This window comes from Mauremys mutica, chromosome 20, assembly GCF_020497125.1.
Source record: "Mauremys mutica isolate MM-2020 ecotype Southern chromosome 20, ASM2049712v1, whole genome shotgun sequence".
Lineage (NCBI taxonomy): Eukaryota > Metazoa > Chordata > Testudines > Geoemydidae > Mauremys > Mauremys mutica.
In genome coordinates this window covers 616860-641124 of record NC_059091.1, presented here as the reverse complement: position 1 = coordinate 641124, position 24265 = coordinate 616860, and the positions used below count along the sequence as shown (strand labels likewise).

General features: G+C 59.6%; 1 protein-coding gene across 1 annotated transcript; it reads left to right on the top strand.

Moving 5' to 3' along the window:
* Window positions 1-1291: 1291 nt before the first annotated feature.
* On the top strand, window positions 1292-23453 carry LOC123353483 (erythropoietin receptor-like). Its single transcript, XM_044994582.1, has 9 exons — window positions 1292-1409; window positions 6888-7082; window positions 17300-17429; window positions 17692-17870; window positions 18564-18715; window positions 19216-19369; window positions 20112-20199; window positions 20566-20653; window positions 21130-23453. The coding sequence occupies exons 2-9, from the start codon at window positions 6977-6979 to the stop codon at window positions 21721-21723; spliced, it is 1491 nt and encodes a 496-aa protein (XP_044850517.1). The 5' UTR covers window positions 1292-1409; window positions 6888-6976; the 3' UTR covers window positions 21724-23453.
* Window positions 23454-24265: the final 812 nt, after the last annotated feature.

The window sequence follows — 24265 nt, the reverse complement described above, 5'->3', positions numbered from 1 at the left end:
AGAGGGGGAATGGGGGCGGGTGGGGGACATGGGGCAGATGGGGTGGGAAGGGATGGACCGAGGGCGAATGGTGGCTGGTGGGGGACATGGGGCAGATGGGGTGGGAAGGGATGGACAGAGGGGGAATGGGGGCGGGTGGGGTGGGAAGGGATGAACAGAGGAGGAATGGGGGCGGGTGGGGACATGGGGCAGGTGGGGGGGAAGGGATGGACAGGGGGAATGGGGGTGGGTGGGGGACATGGGGCAGGTGGGGGGGGGACGGGATGGACAGAGGGGGAATGGGGGCAGGTGGGGGTGGCAAGGGATGGACAGAGGAGGAATGGGGGCGGGTGGGGACATGGGGCAGGTGGGGGGGGAAGGGATGGACAGAGGGGGAATGGGGGTGGGTGGGGGACATGGGGCAGGTGGGGGGGAAGGGGTGGACAGAGGGGGAATGGGGGCGGGTGGGGACATGGGGCAGGTGGGGTGGGAAGGGATGAACAGAGGGGGAATGGGGGTGGGTGGGGGACATGGGGCAGGTGGGGGTGGGAAGGGATGGACAGAGGGGGAATGGGGGCAGATGGGGGGGAAGGGATGGACAGAGGGGGAATGGGGGCGGGTGGGGGATATGGGGCAGGTGGGGTGGGAAGGGATGGACAGAGGGGCTCGGGGCAGGCGGGTGCCCGTGGGGAGGGCCCATAGATCACACGGGGGGCAGACGGGTTCTGCAGCTGGCTGGCGCAGGGCCGTGCCCTGGGTTTCTCCGGCCCGCGGTGCCTCCCTGGCACCAGGCCAGGCTCCCTGCCCCTCGCTGGGGGGCACCCGGCGGCAGGGGGCCGGGTCCCTCGGCTGCGAATCGCGGGTGCTACCGGGTGCACGATCCCCAGTTTATTCAATGCCCACTGGGGACGGGGGACCCGGCCCCCCAGGACCCGCTCCCAGCCCAGAGGGTGGGGCTGAGGGTCTGCGCCTGTGGGTCCACAGGGGCTGCTCCAGGCCGGGCGTTTGGGGGCCCCTTGGCCCCATGTGACCCTGGCTCTGCCCTGGCTCATTAGTCCCCTGCTCGCAGCCTCGGCGGGGCCCCCGGGTGGCCCTGAGGGGTCGCGTGGGGCCGCCTGGCCAAGCCAGAGCATGGACCCAGCAGAGCTGCCGTGGGCACCGTTCTGGCTCTGCCCTTTGGCCGGCCAAGGGGGCAGCGCTGAACCCCCGGCCTGACCCCGTTGTTCTGGTGCCGGGGCTGGGTTGCTGGGTGTTAATGGGGGGTCCGGGGGGGGCTCCCCTTGGCTGTTTGGAGTCTCCAGCTGGTGCTTGAACCAGCCCCTGGGTCCACCCTAGCCAGCCCCAGGGGCCTGCTCTGGGCCAAGAGCAGATTTAACCCTTTCGCATCCGCTGGGGAGCAAGGCTACGTCCGGAGGGAAACTGAGGCACATGTGAGCGTCATGAAAATATTACTGAAATTTCCCATTTTGCCACAGCCCCCCAGGCAGCTTCGTTAGCGTCTCAGCTGCGCTTCCAGGCTGCGTCCGGGGTCAGGGCCCCCTTCGGGCCTGGTGCTGCACAGACCCCGCCCGGGATCAGGGCCCCCTTGGGCCAGGCGCTGCCCGGACCCACTGAGAGACAGTCCCTGCCCCGGAGCTGACAAGCTAAAGAAACACTCTCCCCACTGGGCAGGTGGGGAAACTGAGGCACAGAGGGATGACGTGACGGGCGCATGCGCAGGGGCTCTGTGTCTCAGTCCCAGATCAAACGGCTCCTTTGAACTGTAAATACCCCCCCTTTGGAATCTGTAACACTGCCGGGGGGAGGGAATCAGGCCATGAGGACCCCACACACACACACAAAGCCCCTGGCCCCCCCACCTGGCTCTCCCATCTCACCACTAGCTTCCTGCCCCCCAATCCCTGCAGTTGCTTAGCAACCAGCCAGCCTTATTCCTTCCCCCACCCCCACTGTTAAGGGGGGGTCCCTAATACCCCCCCCCAGTCTTGGTGATCCTGGCTCCCACCAACCCCAGTGTGACCCCTGCGGTGACAAGGGGGGTACATCAGCCCACGGTGCCCCCCAATCTCTTCTTGCTGTCCCAGCTTGGAAAGGGTTAACGGGCAGGCCCCATGGGGGAAATGGGCGGGAGCACCTGGGGCGGGGGCGGGGGGATTATCCTGCATGGGGAGGGGGCGATAAGCAGCAGGGAGAGAGGGAAGTGTCCTGGGAATGGCTGATATGGGTCCTCTCCTCCCCCCCCAGTGTCTCTGGCCCCTGCCCATCCCCCCTCCAACCACTAGCCCCCGAGGCCTCTCCCAGAGCTGGGGCTAGAACCCAGGTGTCCTGCCCCCCCACCACCCTGCGCTCAGAGCTGAGGCTAGAACCCAGGAGTCCTGCCCCCTGCCCCCGCTTTCAGAGCTGGGGCTAGAACCCAGGAGTTCTGCTCCCCCGCCCCCCGGCTCAGAGCTGGGGATAGAACCCAGGAGTCCGGACCCCCCTCCCCTCCCCCACTACTCCCCACAGCTGGGGTGTCACAGAGTCCCCGGGCGATGCTCTGGAGCTGCTCCCCACCAAGCCGGGCAGGACTCTGGGGAGCCTCCTTTCCCTCGGAGCAGACTGTCCCCAGGGCAAGAAGCTCCCACGGCTTCACCTCCTGGGTCTCTCCTTGGAGCATTCAGCATCCTCTGCCCCTCCGTGCGCTTCCCACAGCGAGTCGCCCCAGCGGGGTCCTGGGGGGGCCACCGGGTCCTGCCCCCCCACATGACTCTCAGCCAGCCAGTAACACAGAGGTTTATTCGATGACAGGAAGAGGGTCAAACACAGAGCTTGTAGGTACCGCGAGCCGGACCCCTCGGCCGGGTCCATTCTGGGGGGCAGTGAGCCAGACCCCCACGTCTGCACTTCACTCCTCATCCCCAGCCAGCCCCAAACTGAACCCCCTCCAGCCCCTCCTCCTCTCTGCTCAGTTCCTCTCCCGGGCCACGCGGTCACCTGATTTCTTTGTTCTCCCCCACCTGTAGCATCCCCTTGGGGGGGGGGGGAAGGGCCTGGCCATTAGTTGCCAGGCGCCAGAGGGTTGGCCAGAAACTGAGCCCCCCCCCCAGTATTCAGAGGGAACATTAAGAACAGCCCCACTTTGTCACCTGGGGATAGAACCCAGGAGTCCTGACACACACACCCCTTCCCTGAGCTGGGGCTAGACCCCAACCCCAAGCTGGACAAAGTCCCCAGTGGCTGATGGTTTAACCTTATAAGGAGCCCGGCCGTGAGTATGTTTGTGTGTGTGCGTAATAATACATGTGTGTGATTATATGCCAGGCTGTATGTGCCTGAGTGTGGGTGTGTGTGGGTGGGTGTGGGTGGGTGAGCGTGTGGGTGTATGTTCATGGGTGTGCATGCAGGGATGTGCCTGTATTCAGGGTGGGGTATGGGTGCATGCAAGGAGGCACATGTCTTTGCGCGTGTCTGCAGGCGTGTAGTCATGTGTGTGCAGGGATGTGTATATACCAGTATGTCTGAGGCTACATGCATGTGTGTGTGTGTGAGTGTGTGTGTGTATATTTATGTATGCATGCAGCGATGTGCCTGTATTCATGGGGGAGGTGCAGGAATGTACACATGTTTGTGCATGTGTGTATTCATGTGTGTGCAGGGATGTGCGTGTGCTAGTGTGTCTGTCACTGCATTCATGTGTGTATGTGTTCACGTGTGCAGTTAGGGAATGTGCCTGTATTCGGGGGGAGTGTGTGCATGTAGGAGTGTACATGTGTTTGTGCATGCGTGTAGTCATGTGTGTGCAGGGATGTGCCTGTATTTGGGGGGGAGGTACATGCAGGAATGTACGTGTGTGTGCATGTGTGTAGTCGTGTGTGTGCAGGGATGTGCCTGTATTTGGGGGGAAGTACATGCAGGAATGGGTGTGGGTGTGTGTGTGTGCAGGCATGTAGTCATGTGTGTGCAGGGATGTGCCTGTATTCGGGGGAGGTACATGCAGGAATGTACATGTGTGTGCATGCGTGTAGTCGTGCCTGTGCAGGGATGTGCCTGTATTCGGGGGGGGAGGTGCATGCAGGAATGTACGTCTGTGCATGTGTGTAGTCATGTGTGTGCAGGGATGTGCCTGTATTTGGGGGGAAGGTACATGCAGGAATGTACATGTGTGTGTGCATGCGTGTAGTCATGCCTGTGCAGGGATGTGCCTGTATTCGGGGGGGAGGTGCATGCTGGAATGTACGTCTGTGCATGCGTGTAGTCATCTGTGTGCAGGGATGTGCCTGTATTTGGGGGGAAGGTACATGCAGGAATGTACATGTGTGTGTGCATGTGTGTAGTCGTGCCTGTGCAGGGATGTGCCTGTATTCGTGGGGGGGGGGGAGGTGCATGCAGGAATGTACGTCTGTGCATGTGTGTAGTCGTGCCTGTGCAGGGATGTGCCTTTATTTGGGGGGAAGGTACATGCAGGAATGTACATGTATGTGTGTGCATGTGTGTAGTTGTGTGTGTGCAGGGATGTGTCTGTATTCGGGGAGAGGTACATGCAGGAATGTACATGTGTGTGCATGCGTGTAGTCGTTCCTGTGCAGGGATGTGCCTGTATTCGGGGGGGAGGTGCATGCAGGAATGTACGTCTGTGCATGCGTGTAGTCATGTGTGTGCAGGGATGTGCCTGTATTTGGGGGGAGGTGCATGCAGGAATGTACGTGTGTGTGTGCATGCGTGTAGTCGTGTGTGTGCAGGGATGTGCATGGAGCAGTGTGTCCGGGGCTGCAGGCGTGTACTCCTAGCTGTATGGCGACACTGGTGCGTGGGTTGGGGGTGGGGCTGGGGGCGTTGAGTGGGACGTTCCGTTACCACCCCCACGATCGCGCCATTCAGCTGTTTCAAAGAGGCCCCGGGCTTGGTGTAAACAGCCCGGTCCAGCCCGGCGCCGCTCCGGCGCCTTATCTCTGGCCAACACGCGGTGTTTGTTCCAGCCTGTCCCTCCCCATGTTCTTGCTGGGACAGAGCTCACCTGCGTCACGGGGGCCGGGGCTTGGGGCCGGCCTGGCTTTGATTGACGGCCGGACAGTTTGTTTTTCACAGTAAAAAGTGGGGAGGGGGGTGTTAGTGAAAGCTACAAACGGCTGCTTGAGCTGGGTCCAATTCCCAGCTGTGCCCCCCGGTGACGTCACGGCCTGGCTCTGTGCCTCAGTTTCCCCATCCGTACAATGGGGATAATGAACCTCATTTTGTCTGGCTTGGGAGCGCTTGGGGCAAGGACTGTCTCACTGGGTCTGGGCAGCGCCTGATGCAAGGGGGCCCCGATCTTGGACAGGGTCTGGGCAGCGCCTGGCACAAGGGGGACCCTGATCTCGGTCGGGGTCTGCACAGCCCCTGGCACAGGGGGGCCCTGATCTGGGTTGGCACCTCTAGGGGTCTTGCAAGGCACAAAAGCAGCAATCCCAGTGTGCTGGCATCGCAACGCCCTGTTTTATCTGCTGTCCAGCCCCAACGTCCCCTGGGAGGGTTTGATTATCTTGCTGCTGCGGGGAAGGGACCTGCCTTCCTTCCAGCCCGACGGTTGGGGAGTGCAGGCGGGGGGTGTCTAAGCCCCCTTTAACACCCTCTTTCCAGCACCCTCTGTGTCTGGGGTGCATCACCCCTCCCCCCCTCCCCGTTTGGCTCAGGTCCCGTGAGCTGGGCCTGAGTGTCCCTGTGTGCTGCAGGGGGAGGGAGCCGGCTGCCATCTCCCGCTCGATCCCCCCGCTGCAAAGTGCAGGATCGGCCCTGCTAGAGCCCACGGGTGGGGAGTCACTGCCTCGTCTGATCAACTCCCCAGCTGTGCATCCAAAGGGCCAGTGAATCCTGTGTGATCCTGGATCCCACCGGTCACTGATCCACAGTCCCCCATTGTATCCCACCAGGCAGAATCCCCTGCATCCCATGGGGCAGTGATCTGCTCCCCCTGGATCCCACAGGGCAGTGATCCGCTCCCCCTGGATCCCACGGGGCAGTGATCAACTCCCCCTGCATCCCACAGGGCAGTGATTTGCTCCCCCTGGATCCCACGGGGCAGTGATCTGCTCCCCAAGGCAGTGGAGGCGGCAGTGATCTGCTCCCCCTGGATCCCACGGGGCAGTGATCCGCTCCCCCCTGGATCCCACGGGGCAGTGATCTGCTCCCCCTGGATCCCACAGGGCAGTGATCCGCTCCCCCTGGATCCCACGGGGCAGTGATCCACTCCCCCTGCATCCCACAGGGCAGTGATCCGCTCCCCCTGGATCCCACGGGGCAGTGATCCGCTCCCCCTGGATCCCACGGGGCAGTGATCTGCTCCCCAAGGCAGTGGAGGCGGCAGTGATCCACTCCCCCTGGATCCCACAGGGCAGTGATCCGCTCCCCCTGGATCCCACGGGGCAGTGATCCGCTCCCCCCTGGATCCCACGGGGCAGTGATCTGCTCCCCCTGGATCCCACAGGGCAGTGATCTGCTCCCCCTGGATCCCACAGGGCAGTGATCCGCTCCCCCTGGATCCCACGGGGCAGTGATCCGCTCCCCCTGGATCCCACGGGGCAGTGATCCGCTCCCCCTGGATCCCACAGGGCAGTGATCTGCTCCCCAAGGCAGTGGAGGCGGCAGTGATCCGCTCCCCCCTGGATCCCACAGGGCAGTGATCTGCTCCCCCTGGATCCCACGGGGCAGTGATCCGCTCCCCCCTGGATCCCACGGGGCAGTGATCTGCTCCCCCTGGATCCCACAGGGCAGCGATCTGCTCCCCCTGGATCCCCTGTCCAGCCCCAATGAGCCCCTCCCCAAGGCAGTGGAGGGGGCAATGGGGGAGATGTGGGGGCGTCTCTACCGCTCCTGGCTCCTCTCCAACTCCCTGCCCTGCTCCTCAGCCTCCCCTAGCAGCAGCCCCAGCCCAGCCCTTATCTGTCCCCTCCCAGCCCGCCCGCCCCGAGCGCAGCCACAACCTGCAGCCAGGGAGCCCTGCCAGGCCAGACGCTGAGCGCTCCGGTTGTCCCTTCCCCGGGCCATGGAGCCTCATCGGAGCCACATCGCTGCCCTCTGCACCGTGCTGCTCTGGGCCGCCTGCACCACGCAGGAGGGAGCCGGCCCCGGCAACGACTTCAACATCCAAGGTACCAGCGCGGGCCCGGGGGGCTGGCAGTGCCCTGCGGGCTGGGGGCGGGTGAGCGGCCCGGGGGCCAGGCAGGGGCATGGGCAGGAGTGTTTCATAACAGGAAACTGATTTCCTGCCTCTGCTGGTAGAACCTGACAGCTAGTGTGTGCGGGTGTGTGTGTTCACGTGTGTGTGCATGAATGTGTGTGTGTTCACGTGTGTGTGCATGAATGTGTGTGTTCACGTGTGTGTTCACGTGTGCGTGCATGAATGTGTGTGTGTTCACGTGTGTGTGCATGAATGCGGGTGTTCACATGTGTGTGTTCACATGTGTGTGCATAAATGTGTGTGTTCACGTGTGTGTTCACATGTGCGTGCATGAATGTGTGTTCACGTGTGTATGTGTGCGTGCATGAATGTGTGTTCACGTGTGTATGTGTGCACATGTGTGTTCATGTGTGCATGAATGTGTGTGTGTGTGCACACGTGTGCATGCGTTAATGTGTGTGTGTGCGGGGGGTGTGCATGCGGGTGTGTGTATTCATGTGTGCATGCATGTGTGTGTTCACATGTGTGTGCATGAATGTGTGTGTTCACATGTGTGCATGCATGTGTGTGTTCACGTGTGCGTGCATGAATGTGTGTGTGTGCATGCGGGTGTGTGCATGTGTGTGTGTATTCACGTGTGTGTGCGGGTGTGCGGGCACGTGCATGAGTGTGGGGGGGTGCGCTTGCAGGCATTTGTGCTGAGTGCATGCTGGGTGTGTGCGTGCACATGTGTGTACCCAGCTCTAGTGAATGTGGCTGTGAAACATGCTCTGATGTCTTAGCCCAGTGTGTGGGGCTGCCCCATCGATCCCCCGACACACGTATCGCTCCAGCCCAGGGCCGCCCTGGGGGGGGGGCAAGTGGGGCAATTTCCCCAGGCCCTGGGCCCCCCACGAGAATATCGTATCCTATAGGATTGCAGCTCTTTTTTATGGAAGGGGCCCCTGAAATTGCTTTGCTCCAGGCCACCTGAATCCTCCGGGCGGCCCTGCTCCAGCCGGCTCTCCGGCCTCAGACACCTCTGTCCTACCAAGAGCCTGAACTACAGCAGAGCCGACCCGTTCCCGCGCCTCTCTCCCCATACACCCCCTCTATCTATCTATTCCCATCCACCCCCTCTATCTATCTATCTATCTATTCCCATCCACCCCCTCTATCTATCTATCTATCTATCTCCACACACACCCATCCCTCCATCCAGATGCCTCCATGGCCCTAACCGCCAGTGCTCTGAGCATCTCCAGAAGGATGCTGCAGTTGGGGGAAGCCCCCTGGCAGAGTTTATCGCTGACCCACTGGCCCATGTGCTGACACATTATATAGACGCAGAGGTAATTAGCGGCAACCTCCTAGAAGTGCTGCAGAGCCCGGCTTGGCCAAATTTGATTTTTATTTTTGAGCAGTTGGAGGGATAATCTCGGTGTTTATTCGTAAGGTGGGGTTTTTTTAGATTTGCATTGAGCTAAATCTTCACAGCTGCACAAAATTGGGGGTTTTATTCAGCCAATGGGGGGTGTCGATGACAATTATTTAATGGCACTAGACATTCAGATGCAAAAAGTTCAAGCTTTCTAACCGGTACAACCCAAAGGGTCAAGGTCACGTATCGAAATACACAAAGGAAACAGCCTTAAATCAAGCTCCTGCCTCCTCGGGCAGCGCTCTGCCGCGCTGTACGTTTCACTGATCATCGGCGGAAACACTTGTTATCAGTTTGTGCCTGTACTGTGTGAAATCAACATTTACTGATACCAATCTGCTCCTCCCAAGCCCATGCACAGATAAGCGTGGGGGGCGGTTGCACAAGCGTGTGTGTTATGTGAAATATCTTTGGAGAAATGTACATGGTAAAAAGATGAACTGTATGGCTAAGGAGGTAGCTGTGTAGCTATATACGGACGGGGTGGGGTGCATGTCGGAAAGATGCATGATGAGAAGCTGCCGTGTACAGACAGCGAGATGTGGATCTATGTACAGATAGAGAAGTGTGTGTATAATTTGTGGGTCTATGTAAAATATGTGAGTGTCTGCCTCTTGGTGTAAGTGTGTGTATGTCAAATGTGTGAGTGTGTGCAGAAATCTGTGTCTCTGGTGTACATATATACACACACACAAATATAGATAGACACGTGTATGATACACACACGTCTCACGGCTATTTATGTATCTCTGAAGAGGATGCGTGTCCATAGCTGCGCGTGTGTATATCTGTACATTGTGTGTTTGTTTACTATCCAGCCGCTTGGAATGTTTTCCAAACCGTATTTCACGTAGTACATCTAAGCCTGGACAGCGTCTGAAACGGCCTTATCAGGTGTCGCATACAAGGTTGTTTTGGACGGCCTTGGCCCCGAAGGAGGCGGGAGGCAGAGCAACTCAAAGAGAAAAGGGGGGGGAGAAGGGGGACATCACGGTTGGGGGGTTTACCCCAGATCAGGGAGAGGAGGTGGAGGAGGCATTTCTAGAACGAATAACAGAAGGATCCAAAACACAAGACCTGGTAGTAAGGGGGCGTGGGGGTGGGGGAGGGTGGGACTTCACCTCCCCAGACATCTGTTGGGAAAGGAATTTGGCAAGATTTCCAGGACTCTGCTGCACTGTGCTGGGGCCAGCTGTTCGTTCCAGCCAGCGGAGCAGGGCCGCCCGGAGGAGTCAGGGGGCCGGGGGCAAAGCAATTTCGGGGGCCCCTTCCATAAAAAAAAGTTGCAATACTATAGAATACGATATTCTCGTGGGGGCCCCTGCCCCCCCCCCCCGGGCAGCCCTGCAGCGGAGGAAGTAACCGGGGCACAGGCAGTTTTGACTTGATTCTGATCAGTGGTTGCAAATCTGAAGTTGGAAGGCAATTTGGGTGAACATAAGAATGGCCAGACTGGGTCAGACCAAAGGTCCACCCATCCCAGTGTCCTGTCTTCCGACAGTGACCAATGCAGGTGCCCCAGAGGGAGTGAACCTAACAGGCAATGATCAGTGATCTCTCTCCTGCCATCCATCTCCACCCTCTGACAAACAGAGGCTAGGGACACCATTCTTACCCATCCTGGCTAGTAGTCATTAATGGGCTTAACCTCCATGAATTTATCTAGTTCTCTTTTAAACGCTGTTATAGTCTTAGCCTTCACAGCCTCCTCAGGCAAGGAGTTCCACAGGTTGACTGTGCGCTGCGTGAAGAAGAATTTCCTTTTATTTGTTTTAAACCTGTTGCCCGTTAATTTCATTTGGTGACCCCTAGCTCTTATATTATGGGATCAAGTAAATAACTTTTCCTTATTCACTTTTTCCACATCACTCATGATTTTACATACCTCTATCATGTCCCCCCTTAGTCTCCTTTTTTCTTTGTTGGTGGAAGTGATTGTGACGGGATAGATTCCGTGTTTCGAGGGAAAGGAAGGAACAGGACAATGGACATCCAAAAAAGCAGACGCTGACAAACTCCGAGACCTGGCAGCTGAAGTCCCACGGGAAGCAAATCTGTGGGATAAAGGAGTTGAGCTGGCAGCTTCTCAAGGAGACACTATGAAAGGCACAACTGTGAAGTAGCCCAATGCGAAGGAGAGCACAGAAGAACAGTAAGAGGCCAACGGGGCTCCTCCCAGAGCTCGTTAGTGACCTGAAAATCAAAAAGGAATCCTACAAAGAGTGGAAACCCGGATGACCTGCTCAGGAGGAGAACAAAAGACCAGCACAAGCCTGTAGGGACAAAATCAGACAGGCTAAGGCACAAACTGAGTCACACCTGCGAGGGTCATGTCAAGCAAGAAGAGGTTCTTTAAATCCATTAGGAGCAAGAGAAACGCAAAGGAAAGTGGAGGTCCTCTGCTTAGCAGGGAAGGAGAGCTCATAATCCAGGGCAGATTGGCAGAGGCCCTGGAGGTTTTTCGCCTTCCTCTGCAGCATGGGGCAGGGGTCACTGGCTGGAGGATTCTCTGCAGCTTGAGGTCTTCAAACCACGATTTGAGGACTTCAATAGCTCAGACATAGGTCAGGGGTTTGTTCCAGGAGTGGGTGGGTGAGATTCTGGGGCTGCGTTGTGCAGGAGGTCAGACTAGGTGACCATAATGGTCCCTTCTGACCTTCAGTCTATGAGTTTATGAACTGACGACATCGAGAAGGCTGAAGTGTATCGTGCCCATTTTGCTTCAGTCTTCATGAAAACGGCTAACGGTGCCCAGGTACTTAGCACAGTGAATATTAACCAGGCGGAAGGACCGCAAGGGGAAGATCACGTTCAAGCATGTTTAAATAAATTGGATGTGCTCAAGTTGGCAGGGTCTGATGAGACTCATCCTCGGTTACTTAAGGAACTCGCTGAAGCAATCTGGGAACCGTTCGCGATGATCTTCGAGACGTCATGGAGGCCCCAGAGGACTGGACAGGGGCAAACGTAATATCTATCTTGTAAAAGGGGAACAAAGAGGACCCAGGGAATTATAGACCAGTCAGCCTGACTTCTGTACCTGGAAAGATACCGGAACAAACGATTAAAGTTGGTAAACCCCTAGAGGATACTAGGAGAATAAGGACTAGCCAGCATGGAGTTGTGAGGAACAAATCGTGGCAAACCAACCTCATTTCCTTCTTCGACAGGGTTACTGGCCCAGTGAGCTGCAGACAGGAAATATCTTGATTTCAGTAAAGCTTTTGATGCAGGCCCACGTGACAGCCTCATAAGCAACCTAAGGAAATGCAGCCTAGATGCCATTACTAGGCAGTTGGTGCACAGCTGGTTGAGAAATTGGACTCCGAGGGGAGTTTTCAATGGTTGGCTGTCGAACCGGGAGGTTTCAGAGTGGCAGCCGTGTTAGTCTGTATCTGTAAAAAGAACAGGAAGACTTGTGGCACCTTAGAGACTAACACATTTATTTGAGCATAAGCTTTCGTGGGCTAAAACCCACTTCATCCACTACGTGCATCCGATGAAGCGGGGTTGTAGCCCACGAAACTGGGAGGGTGTCTGCTGGGGTCCCACAGGGGTCAGTCCTGGGTCGTGTACCGTTCAGTATTTGTGTTAGTGACTTGGATAACGGAGTGGAGTGTGTGCCGATACGTCTGTGGCTGACACCAAGCCGGGAGGGGTTGCAAGCACTTTGGAGGGCAGGATTCGAAGTCAAAACCGCCCGGACAAATTGGCCTGAAATCAAGAAGAGGAAATTCAGTACAAGTGCAAAGTGCTTCACTCAGGAAGGAAAAATCAAACGTCTTGTGTCAGGAAGAGGAGCCGGGGGTTAGAGTGAGTCACCAAGCGAACGAGCCAGCAACGCGATGCAGTTGTGAAACCAGCCAATATTCGGGGGTGTATTAGCAGGAGCATCATATGTGAGACACGGGTGGTGATTGTCCCGTTCTGCGCGGCACTGACGAGGCTCCAGCCGGAGTCTCCTGGGCGCTGCGCTTTAAGAAGGATGTGGACAAACCGGAGAGAGGCCAGAGGAGAGCCACAAAAATGATCAAAGGTTTCGAAAACCGGCCCTGGGAGAGAAGATTAAAATCTGGGCATGTTTAGTCCTGAGAAAAGGCGACTGGGGGGGGGGAGCTGAGAACAGCCTTCAAATGGCTTAAGGGCTGTTCCAGGGAGGACGGGGATCAGTTGTTCTCCATGGCCCCGAGGGGAGGGCAGGAAGCAAAGGCCTTCGTCTGCAGCGAGAGAGAGGCAGGGTAGATCTTAGGGGAAAACTTTCTAACGAACTCTGAGGGGAGCTGAGCTCCGGACCAGGCCTCCAAGGGCGGCTGTGGGATCCCTGACAGGACACGGTGGGACAAGCCCCTGGCAGCGATGGCCAAGGTTCTCTCTCCGGTTTGTCCCACCTCAGTGCAGGGGGCCTGGGCCTGATGAGCTCGCGAGGTCCCTTCCAGCCCCACATTTCTCTGTTTCGCTGAGATTTTCTTTCTCTGCCGTACAGACATTTTGGTAAAACCACGTCTCCTCTTGATATGTGAGATGCTGCTTGCGCCTCTGTAGTCACGGTGAAGTGGAATTTTGCTCCTAAAACAGGGTTATAGAGAATGTATCATTTTCTATAATCTACTCTAATCTATCTATCCCCATCCACCCGCTCTATCTATCCCCATCCACCCGCTCTATCTATCCCCATCCACCCCTCTATCTATCTATCTATCCCCACACACCCCTCTATCTATCTATCCCCATCCACCCCTCTATCTATCTATCTATCTATCTATCCCCATCCACCCCCTCTATCTATCCCCATCCACCCCCTCTATCTATCTATCTATCCCCATCCACCCCCTCTATCTATCTATCTATCCCCATCCACCCGCTCTATCTATCTATCCCCATCCACCCCTCTATCTATCCCCATCCACCCGCTCTATCTATCTATCTATCTATCCCCACACACCCCCTCTATCTATCTATCCCCATCCACCCCCTCTATCTATCTATCTATCCCCATCCACCCGCTCTATCTATCTATCCCCATCCACCCCTCTATCTATCTATCCCCATCCACCCCTCTATCTATCCCCATCCACCCGCTCTATCTATCTATCCCCATCCACCCCTCTATCTATCCCCATCCACCCGCTCTATCTATCTATCTATCTATCCCCACACACCCCCTCTATCTATCTATCTATCCCCATCCACCCGCTCTATCTATCTATCCCCCTCCACCCCTCTATCTATCTATCCCCATCCACCCCTCTATCTATCCCCATCCACCTGCTCTATCTATCTATCCCCATCCACCCCCTCTATCTATCTATCCCCATCCACCCCTCTATCTATCTATCCCCATCCACCCCCTCTATCTATCTATCTATCCCCATCCACCCCCTCTATCTGTCTATCCCCACACACACCCTCTATCTATCGATCTATCTATCCACACACACCCCCTCTATCTATCTATCCCCATCCACCCCCTCTATCTATCTGTCTATCCCCATACCCCCCTCTATCTATCTATCTATCCCCATACCCCCCTCTATCTATCTATCTATCCCCACACACCCCCTCTATCTATCTATATCTATCCCCATCCACCCCCTCTATCTGTCTATCCCCACACCCCCCCTCTATCTATCGATCTATCTATCCCCATCCACCCCCTCTATCTATCTATCCCCATCCACCCCCTCTATCTATCGATCTATCTATCCCCACACACCCCGTCTATCTATCTATCTATGTATTTCCATCCACCCTATCTATCTATCTATCCCCACACCCCCCCTCTATCTATCTATCCCCATCCACCCCCTCTATCTATCCCCATCCACCCCCTCTATCTATCTATCTATCTATCTATCTATCTATCTATCCCATCCATCCCCCTCTATCTATCTATCCCCACACTCCTCCTCTATCTATACCCATCCACCACCTCTATCTATCTATCTATCCCCATCCACCCCTCTATCTATCTATCCCCATCCACCCCCTCTATCTATCTATCCCCATCCACCCCCTCTATCTATCTATCTATCCCCATCCATCCGCTCTATCTATCTATCCCCATCCACCCCTCTATCTATCCCCATCCACCCCCTCTATCTATCTATCTATCCCCATCCACCCGCTCTATCTATCTATCCCCATCCACCCCTCTATCTATCTATCCCCATCCACCCCCTCTATCTATCTATCCCCATCCACCCCTCTATCTATCTATCTATCTATCCCCATCCACCCGCTCTATCTATCTATCCCCATCCACCCCTCTATCTATCCCCATCCACCCCCTCTATCTATCTATCTATCCCCATCCACCGCTCTATCTATCGATCCCCATCCACCCCTCTATCTATCTATCCCCATCCACCCCCTCTATCTATCTATCCCCATCCACCCGCTCTATCTATCTATCCCCATCCACCCCTCTATCTATCTATCTATCCCCATCCACCCGCTCTATCTATCTATCCCCATCCACCCCTCTATCTATCCCCATCCACCCCCTCTATCTATCTATCTATCCCCATCCACCCGCTCTATCTATCTATCCCCATCCACCCCTCTATCTATCTATCCCCATCCACCCCCTCTATCTATCTATCCCCATCCACCCGCTCTATCTATCTATCCCCATCCACCCGCTCTATCTATCTATCCCCATCCACCCCTCTATCTATCCCCATCCACCCGCTCTATCTATCTATCCCCATCCACCCCTCTATCTATCCCCATCCACCCGCTCTATCTATCTATCCCCATCCACCCCTCTATCTATCCCCATCCACCCGCTCTATCTATCTATCTATCTATCCCCACACACCCCCTCTATCTATCTATCCCCATCCACCCCCTCTATCTATCTATCTATCCCCATCCACCCGCTCTATCTATCTATCCCCATCCACCCCTCTATCTATCTATCCCCATCCACCCCTCTATCTATCCCCATCCACCCGCTCTATCTATCTATCCCCATCCACCCCTCTATCTATCCCCATCCACCCGCTCTATCTATCTATCTATCTATCCCCACACACCCCCTCTATCTATCTATCTATCCCCATCCACCCGCTCTATCTATCTATCCCCCTCCACCCCTCTATCTATCTATCCCCATCCACCCCTCTATCTATCCCCATCCACCTGCTCTATCTATCTATCCCCATCCACCCCCTCTATCTATCTATCCCCATCCACCCCTCTATCTATCTATCCCCATCCACCCCCTCTATCTATCTATCTATCTATCCCCATCCACCCCCTCTATCTGTCTATCCCCACACACACCCTCTATCTATCGATCTATCTATCCACACACACCCCCTCTATCTATCTATCCCCATCCACCCCCTCTATCTATCTATCTATCCCCATACCCCCCTCTATCTATCTATCTATCCCCACACACCCCCTCTATCTATCTATATCTATCCCCATCCACCCCCTCTATCTGTCTATCCCCACACCCCCCCTCTATCTATCGATCTATCTATCCCCATCCACCCCCTCTATCTATCTATCCCCATCCACCCCCTCTATCTATCGATCTATCTATCCCCACACACCCCGTCTATCTATCTATCTATGTATTTCCATCCACCCTATCTATCTATCTATCCCCACACCCCCCCTCTATCTATCTATCCCCATCCACCCCCTCTATCTATCTATCCCCATCCACCCCCTCTATCTACCTATCTATCTAATCTACTTTCCTAAACTATATGAAGGAGGGAACGTAGCCTATATGGTAATAATATCGAATAGTTAATTAAAGATCATTTCTTGACTCCCCGCGTGACGCAGACTGGGAGTTATTAACAGAAAGTAGCTTCACACAAAATGACAGAGACTAAGGAGAATTCAGTGTCTGCACGTGGCTGAATCCCCGTGAAATGCCTGGAACAGGCACTGGTCTAATAAACGAAGCATGAAATAATCATATGTATTATCTGGATTATGGTAGAGCCCAAAGGCCCAGCTGTGCCAGACGCTGCACGGACACAGTATAACAGTGTAGTGAGGAGCTGTGTTGTTATTTTCTACACACAATCACACACATGTCCTACCCCCCATACACAGACATACACACATAGATACACACCTATTCCTACACACACACATCCACACCCATATATCTATACACACACACACACAGATACACACACACACATACACACACATGTGCAGACGCAGAGCTACCCATGCACACAGATACACACACACTCCCTATTGAATAGCCCTTCATGGGTCAGTAGACACTCGTGCACACAGGGATGCTTTCACACACAGCCGGGTCACCACATTAACTCTCCTGCCCGGAGCCAGTGGAGAGCCCTGTGCTGTCCATGGGGTGTCCGCCTGCAGTGGGGCAGACCCAGGGAGCTGAGATCTGCCCCCAGGAGCCCCTCGGGCAGGGCCGGCTGGCTCCAGAGGACACCCCTCACTCGCAGCGGCAGCTGGGGCCTGTTGCCTTCTGGGGGTTGGGGTTGTTCTTGTGCCTGGCTGCGAAGGTCTCTTTTGGAGTCACCTCCCTGGGCGGGTCAGGGCAAGGGGCGGTTAATCCTCGGAACCCCCTGCAGCAGGATGTTCCTGGGGCGCAGGGTTTGCTGCAGGGTAGCGGCGTTCTTCGCTGGCCGGGCTTTGGGGGTGCAGGACTGTAGGATGGGGGAGATCGCGTGATAACGCAGCCGGGTGGGGCTGTTGGTCCGTGTGGACGGGGGGGAGGGGAGAGGTGGCTGCTAACTGGGCCCTCCCTGTGTCCCCAGCTGCCCTGCTCCTGGGTGAGGAGCCCCAGGACCCCAAATGTTTCACGCGCTGCCTGGAGGACCTGACCTGCTTCTGGGAGAGCAGCAGCCCCCCGAGCGCCACCGAATACGGCTTCTTCTACGTCGTGGAGTGAGTCCCCCTCCCCCACCGGGGGCCCCTCTGCGGGGAGCTGAGGGGGGGAGGGGGCAGGTCCTGGAATGCCTCTGTGCCCCCAAGTCTCACCCCACAGCCTGCCCCCTTGCCCCCTCCCTCTGCACCCTCAGTCTGGGCCCCCCACATGTCTGCCCCACCAAACATGCCCCCTATGCTGATACCCCCACCCAAGGCCTCCCCTCTCCCCAGGCTCTGCTGCTCCTGATCCCCCGCCCCCCTCTCTCCTCGACTCCAACAGGGGGGACGCCCCACAGCGCTGCAACGTGAGCGTGGCCCGGACGCCCTGGAACAGCACCCGCTTCAGCTGCGTCTTCCCCCCCCAGGACACCCCGTCCTTCACCCTCCTGCACGTCAGCGCCTTTGCCGGCAACAGCAGCAACATCATCCACGCCCGCAACATCATGATCAACCAAGTGGGTAGGTGTGAGAGCCGGGGGGGGGAAAGGCTCCATGTCCCCCTGAGCCAGCCGGTCCTCCGGCCCCGGGCCAGAGCGGAGCCGGCGCCCCCCAGAGGGGAAAGGCCCCGGGCCCCATTCCCCACCCCTGAGCCAGCCAGTCCTCCGGCCCCGGGCCCCATTCCCCACCCCTGAGCCAGCCAGTCCTCCGGCCCCGGGCCCCATTCCCCACCCCTGAGCCAGCCAGTCCTCCGGGCCCGGGCCAGATCGGAGCTTGTGCCCCACAGAGGAGAAAGGTCCCAGGCCCCACTCCTCACCCCTGAGCCAGCCAGTCCTCTGGGCCCGGGCCCCATTCCCCACCCCCTGAGCCAGCCAGTCCTCTGGGCCCGGGCCCCATTCCCCACCCCTGAGCCAGCCAGTCCTCTTGCCCCACGCTGGATTGGAGCCAGTGCCCTCTAGAGGGGAGAGGCCCCGGGCCCCATTCCCTGCCCCCCCAGCCAGTCCCTGCCATGGGGCCAGACAGGAGCCAGTGCCTAGAAGGGAAAGACCCCGGGCCTCACTCCCCCCCACCCCGAGTCCTGCCCCGGGCCACATGGGAGCCGGCGCCCCCTAGAGGGGAAAGGCCTCGAGCCCCATTCCCAGCCCCACCCCCGCCCCAGCCAGCCCCCCAGGCCCCTGAACCCCCCAGCTCACGTCTCCCCACCCCACCCCGCAGTTCTCCTGGACCCGCCATCCAACCTGACGGCGCGCGCGCCCGAGAGCCCGGGGCAGCTGGCGGTGAGCTGGCAGCCGCCCGGCCTGCGCTACCTGGAGAGCAGCCTGCGCTACGAGGTGGCCTTCGCCCCCGAGGGCGCCGAGCGCCAGACGGTGAGTGCCCCCCCCGCCCCACCCCGCCCAGCGCCCCTCACCCTGCCCCCCCGCCCCGCCCGGGCACCCCTCCACCCGCCCAGCGCCCCTCACCCTGCCCCCCCCGCCTGGGCACCCCTCCACCCGCCCAGCGCCCCTCCCCCTGCCCCCCCCCCCCCGCCCAGGCACCCCTCCACCCGCCCAGCGCCCCTCACCCTGCCCCCCCCGCCCCGCCCGGGCAGCCCCCCCGCACAGCGCCCCTCACCCTGCCCCCCCCTGCCACCCCGCCCCCCGCCCAGCGCCCCTCCCCCTCCCCTCCCGCCCCCCCCGGGCAGCCCCCCCGCCCAGCGCCCCACACCCTGCCTCCCCTCACCCGCCCCACCCGGGCTCCCCCCCCACCCCGCCCAGCGCCACTCACCCTGCCCCCCCCCTGCCCCGCCCGGGCAGCCCCCCACCCGCCCAGCGCCCCTTACCCTGCCCCCCCGCCCAGTGCCCCTCACCCTCCCCTCCCGCCCCTGCAGGTCGACATCCCCGACGGCCGCACCGAGTGCCTCATCCTCAACCTGCGGGGCCGGACCCGCTACACCCTGGCCGTGCGCGTCCGGCCCGACGGCGTCAGCTACAGCGGCTACTGGAGCGCCTGGTCGGCGCCGGTCACCGTGGTGACGCCCCACGGTGAGCCCCCCCCGGGGCCCTCCCGTGGTGGGTGGGGGGGATAGCGGGGGGATGGGGATGGAGGGGCCGTGGGCTGGCAGGGGATAGTGGGGGGAGGGTCCGTGGGCTGGCAGGGGATAGCGGGGGGATGGGGGTAGAGGGGTCATTGGGTGGCGGGGGATAGTGGGGGGATGGGGATGGAGGGGCCGTGGGCAGGCAGGGGATAGTGGGGTGCGGTGGGGATGGAGGGGCTGTGGGCAGGCAGGGGATAGTGGTGGGAGGGGCCATGGGCTGGCAGGGGATAGCAGGGGGATGGGGGAGGGGCTGTGGGCTGGCAGGGGATAGTGGTGGGAGGGGCCATGGGCTGGCAGGGGATAGCAGGGGGATGGGGGGAGGGGCTGTGGGCTGGCAGGGGACAGTGGGGGGATGCGGGGGCAGGGTCATGGGCTGGCAGGGGATAGTGGGGTGCGGTGGGGATGGAGGGGCTGTGGGCTGGCAGGGGATAGTGGTGGGAGGGGCCATGGGCTGGCAGGGGATAGTGGTGGGAGGGGCCATGGGCTGGCAGGGGATAGCAGGGGGATGGGGGGAGGGGCTGTGGGCTGGCAGGGGATAATGGGGTGCAGTGGGGATGGAGGGGCCGTGGGCTGATCTGGGGGGGGCTGATCCTGGGCCCTTCGCTGTGATCCCACTGGAGGCAGCTGGCGCCATCCCTGGGGTCACTCGTGCCCGCAGCCTGGGCTGACCCTGCCTCCCCACCTTGCAGATCTGGACCCCCTGATCCTGTCGCTGTCGCTCATCCTGGTGCTCATCGTGGTGCTCCTGGCCCTCTTTGCCCTTCTCACCCACCGCAGGTACCGCCCGCTGCGCCCCTGCCCACGGGACAGCCCATCCCCCACCCCCTGGGCCCCTCTGGGCTAAGGCTTCAAGGCACTGGTGGGGGGAGCACGCGCCTGCCACACTGGGGGAGTCCCCAGGCCTGCATGGCCTTGTGTGTGGTAGCATGCACATGCGTGTTGTCACGTGTGTACAGACGCTTGGCGGTTGTGTGAGGGGATGCGCGAGGCGTGTGGGTGGTGCTGGGGGCCGTATCTCCCGAGCCCCCTGCAGCCAATGGCCCCCGAGCGTTTGCAGGGTGGGTGCACGCACATTTCCATGGACGGGGGGGAGGTTCACGCCAGGACTTGTCTCCTGTTCACCACTGCCCCCCTCCCCCGCAGGTTTTTGAAGAAGAAGCTGTGGCCGGTGATTCCCAGCCCGGAGCACAAATTCGAGGGGCTTTTCACCCTCTACAAGGGAAACTTCCAGGTACCAGATCCTGCCCTGGCCGGGGGGCCCAGGGGCGCTGCAGGGGGCTGCAGCCCATTGACGCATGGAGGGGTCTGGCCACCAGGGCCTGCAGGGGGTCACCACCCTGCCCCGAGGGCATCTGTGCTGGGGATATGGGGGGGGGGTCTGATGCAGGGGAACACACTGGCCTGGGGGACCAGGGCGATTGTCCAGGGGGGAGATGCTTAGAGATGGGGGAGCCGCCAGACAAGGGCCAAGATGGGGAGTGAGCCCGGGGCTGGTTTCCATGTTGCCAAACGCTAGGCATTGTTGTTGTAGGCCCTACATAAACCCTTGGTTTAAAACAAAGGGGCTGGCAGGAGCTGGTGGGGGACAGGCAGAACCTGAGAGTCCAGGGGTGCAGAGAGGGGGCTCAGACCCCCAGGCTTGGCTCAGTCGGTGCCCCCCACCCCTCCCCAGCCTCTCTGGTGATCCAGGCCCTGTTGCCTTTGCAGCTCTGGCTGGGACACAGGAACGCCTACCTGTGGTGGAGCGCGAACCCTGGCTACTTGGAGGAGCCGCCCACCACGCTGGAGGTGCTGTCTGAGGGCCGCGAATCCAAGGCGGAGGGACCGGTGCCCCTTCTGCCCCCTAAAGCCCAGGGCTTGGTCCCGCCCACCCGCCCTGAGCCGCCCGTGGAGCCCCAGGATGACTACCTGGTGCTGGATGAACAGCTGATGCCATGCAGCCTGGGTGAGGCCTCTCTGCTCCTGCCAGATGCCCAAAGCAGTGCGGGCTCTGAAAGCCCCCCTGCCATGGGGCAGGAGCTGGGCCCCCCGGGGGCTACACCGGAGCCTGTCCCGGAGGAGCGGGTCTCGTCCTCCTCCAGCTTCGAGTACACCGTCTTCGACCCCAGTTCGGAGCTGCTGGCCCCCTGTGGGCACCAGCGCCCGCTCAAATACAGCTACCTGCTGGTGTCCGACTCAGGGATCTCCGCTGACTACAGCCCCCTGGGCACCAGCACCCACCGGCCCAACCTCTACACCAACCTGTGCCAGGATGGGTGCCAGGCCCAGCCCTTCCCAGCCAGCTATGTGGTGTGCTCATAGTGCCAGCGGATGGGCAGGGGACTCCGGGCCTGGAGAACAGAGGTGGAACCCCACGTCTGCTGGACGTGGCGGAAACTCCTTCCTGGCAGGACGTAGCGGGGACCCCGTCCCAGCAGGACGTAGCGGGGACCCCGACCAAACAGGCTGTTGAGGGGACCTGGGATGATGTAAAGGAGACCCCCATCCCAGCAGGACGTTGAGGGGACCCCATCCTGGCATGATGTAAAGGACACCCCGTCCCAGCAGGATGCAGAGGGGCCCCATGCCTGGAGGACGTTGAGGGGACCCCGTCCCAGCAGGACACAGAGGGGCCCCGTGCCTGGAGGACGTTGAGGGGACCCCGTCCCAGCAGGACACAGAGGGGCCCCGTGCCTGGAGGATGTTGAGGGGACCCCGTCCTGGCATGATGTATAGGACACCCCATCTCACCAGAACATAGCAGGGACCCTGTCCCAGCAGGGTGTTGAGGGGACCCGGGATGATATAAAGGAGACCCCCATCCCAGCAGGACGTTGAGGGGACCCCGTCCCAGCAGGACGCAAAGGGGACCCCGTCCCAGCAGGACGCAGAGGGGACCTGGGATGATATAAAGGAGACCCCCATCCCAGCAGGACTCAGAGGGGCCCCATGCCTGGAAGACGTTGAGGGGACCCCATCCTGGCATGATGTATTGTAAAGGACACCCCGTCCCAGCAGGACGCAGAGGGGACCCCGTCCCAGCAGGACGCACAGGGGCCCCGGTGCCTGGAGGACGGACATATGACCCCAGCGCCAGCTCCCCCTTGCCTGGGCCTTGCAAGGCTGTGGGGAAGCCAGTGGAGGTGGATTCCACACGACCCCAGCTCAGGCTCAGACTGGGCTCTTGCGGGGACGGAAACTCCCACCTGGCCGGATGGGCCATGGGCAACGCGGCCGGTGCCGGCTGTTACATCCGCGGAGCAGGTGGTCAGGGACCAACCTGCCAGCAGGGGGCGCGACCACCAATCCCCCCCCCCCCCGAGCTGGCTTGGATTCGAAACACGAGCTGGGTGGAAGCTGCAGCCCCCTGTGCCACCAAGGGGAGCCCACCCACTCTGCCCCCCCGCCCAAGCCTGGCTCAGCTGCAAGGGATGCTGGGAGTCCTGCAATCCTGCTTCCTGCCCCTTTTCTTTTTGTACTTGTGTGTACGGGGGGCAGGGGAGGGGAGCTCAAAAAGCCCCGTTACCCCTGTAAATCTGTTACTGCTGTGACCAATTTATTAGTCAGGCAGCAGGGGCCAGAGGTGGGAGTGGGGGGGCCGGGTCTCAGGGCTCTTGGGTTCTAGCCCCAGCTGTGGGAGAAGAGTCTGGCCTAGTGGTTAGAGTTAGGGGAGCTGGGAGTCAGGACTGCTGGGTTCTATCCCAGCTGTGCCACCGACTTGCTTTGTGACCCTGGGCATTTCCCCCCAAACCCTTCTGCACCTCAGTTTCCCCACTTGTAAAACAGGGCTGACAATACTGACCGACCCGGGCTGTCATTTGGATTTTCCCTTTAAGTATTTAACTCCATGGGGTTGTCCCTGCCCTGGGGCGCTCTCGGATGGACTGAGTCGCCCTGGCACCACCAGCAACCCATCTGGCAGCACTGAAACGCCTGGGGGTCGAGGGCCGTCTCCTACCTGCCCGGCAGCGGTGGGCCCCAGCTTAGGCCAGGGGCTTGTTAAAGGGGAGCAGGGGTGGGAGGGCCAGTGGGGGTTGAGAATCCCCCAGAACTAGGGGACTGCTCCGCAGTGCCTTGGCAGGGGTGGGGCCCGGCTGGGAGCCACCAGCGGCTGGATGCGTGATCTAAACGGGCTGGTTTTTCCCACTCCACGTCTGCCTAGTCTCAGCTGGGGAAGGCTCCACGCATCCCGGACGCCCCGTTACACCAGCTGTCGGAAACCGACCGAGCTCCGGCTTCAAACCAGTTAGGTCTCTTCCCCCCTCACTGCTCCTCCAGGGGGCTGCTGCCTTCTCTGCCGGGGAGAAACCTCCTTCCCCATCCACCACGTCTGTCCCTGGCCTCCCAACTCCCTGGGATCCCACCCGTAGCTTTATAGACCAGCCAGAGCCCCTCACAGACGTGTTTTGGGCTCTGCCGTCCCGAGCAGCCCTTTGCTGCGCCGGGGGAGAGACTGGAACCTCTGTAGGGCAGGGACTGGCTTTGTGACCTGAGTTTGTACAGGGCCTGGCACAATGGGATCCCGGATCATACAGCGAAATCACGTTTTCCGCTCCTCGTAGCAGGGCCTGAGGAGCCCTGCGCGACACTGGATAAAGCCAGCGTGCATGGCTGCCTGTCCCACGTGCCGGGGTCTCGCACGTGCACAGCACTAGTGCAAGGAAACGTGGCAATGGGGCCCTGGACACTGCTGGCTCTCCCGTGCCCCTGGGCGTCAGTGACTCCCCTGGCTCTCAGCCCAGGCGTTGACGGTGCCAGGGGCAGAATCGGGGGAGTAGCTCCGCTTGGGTCCAGCCCCCCCACCAGCGTGAGAACACGTCCCCACCTGATAGCGATTATCTCCACAGCAACCAGCCCCCCGGGG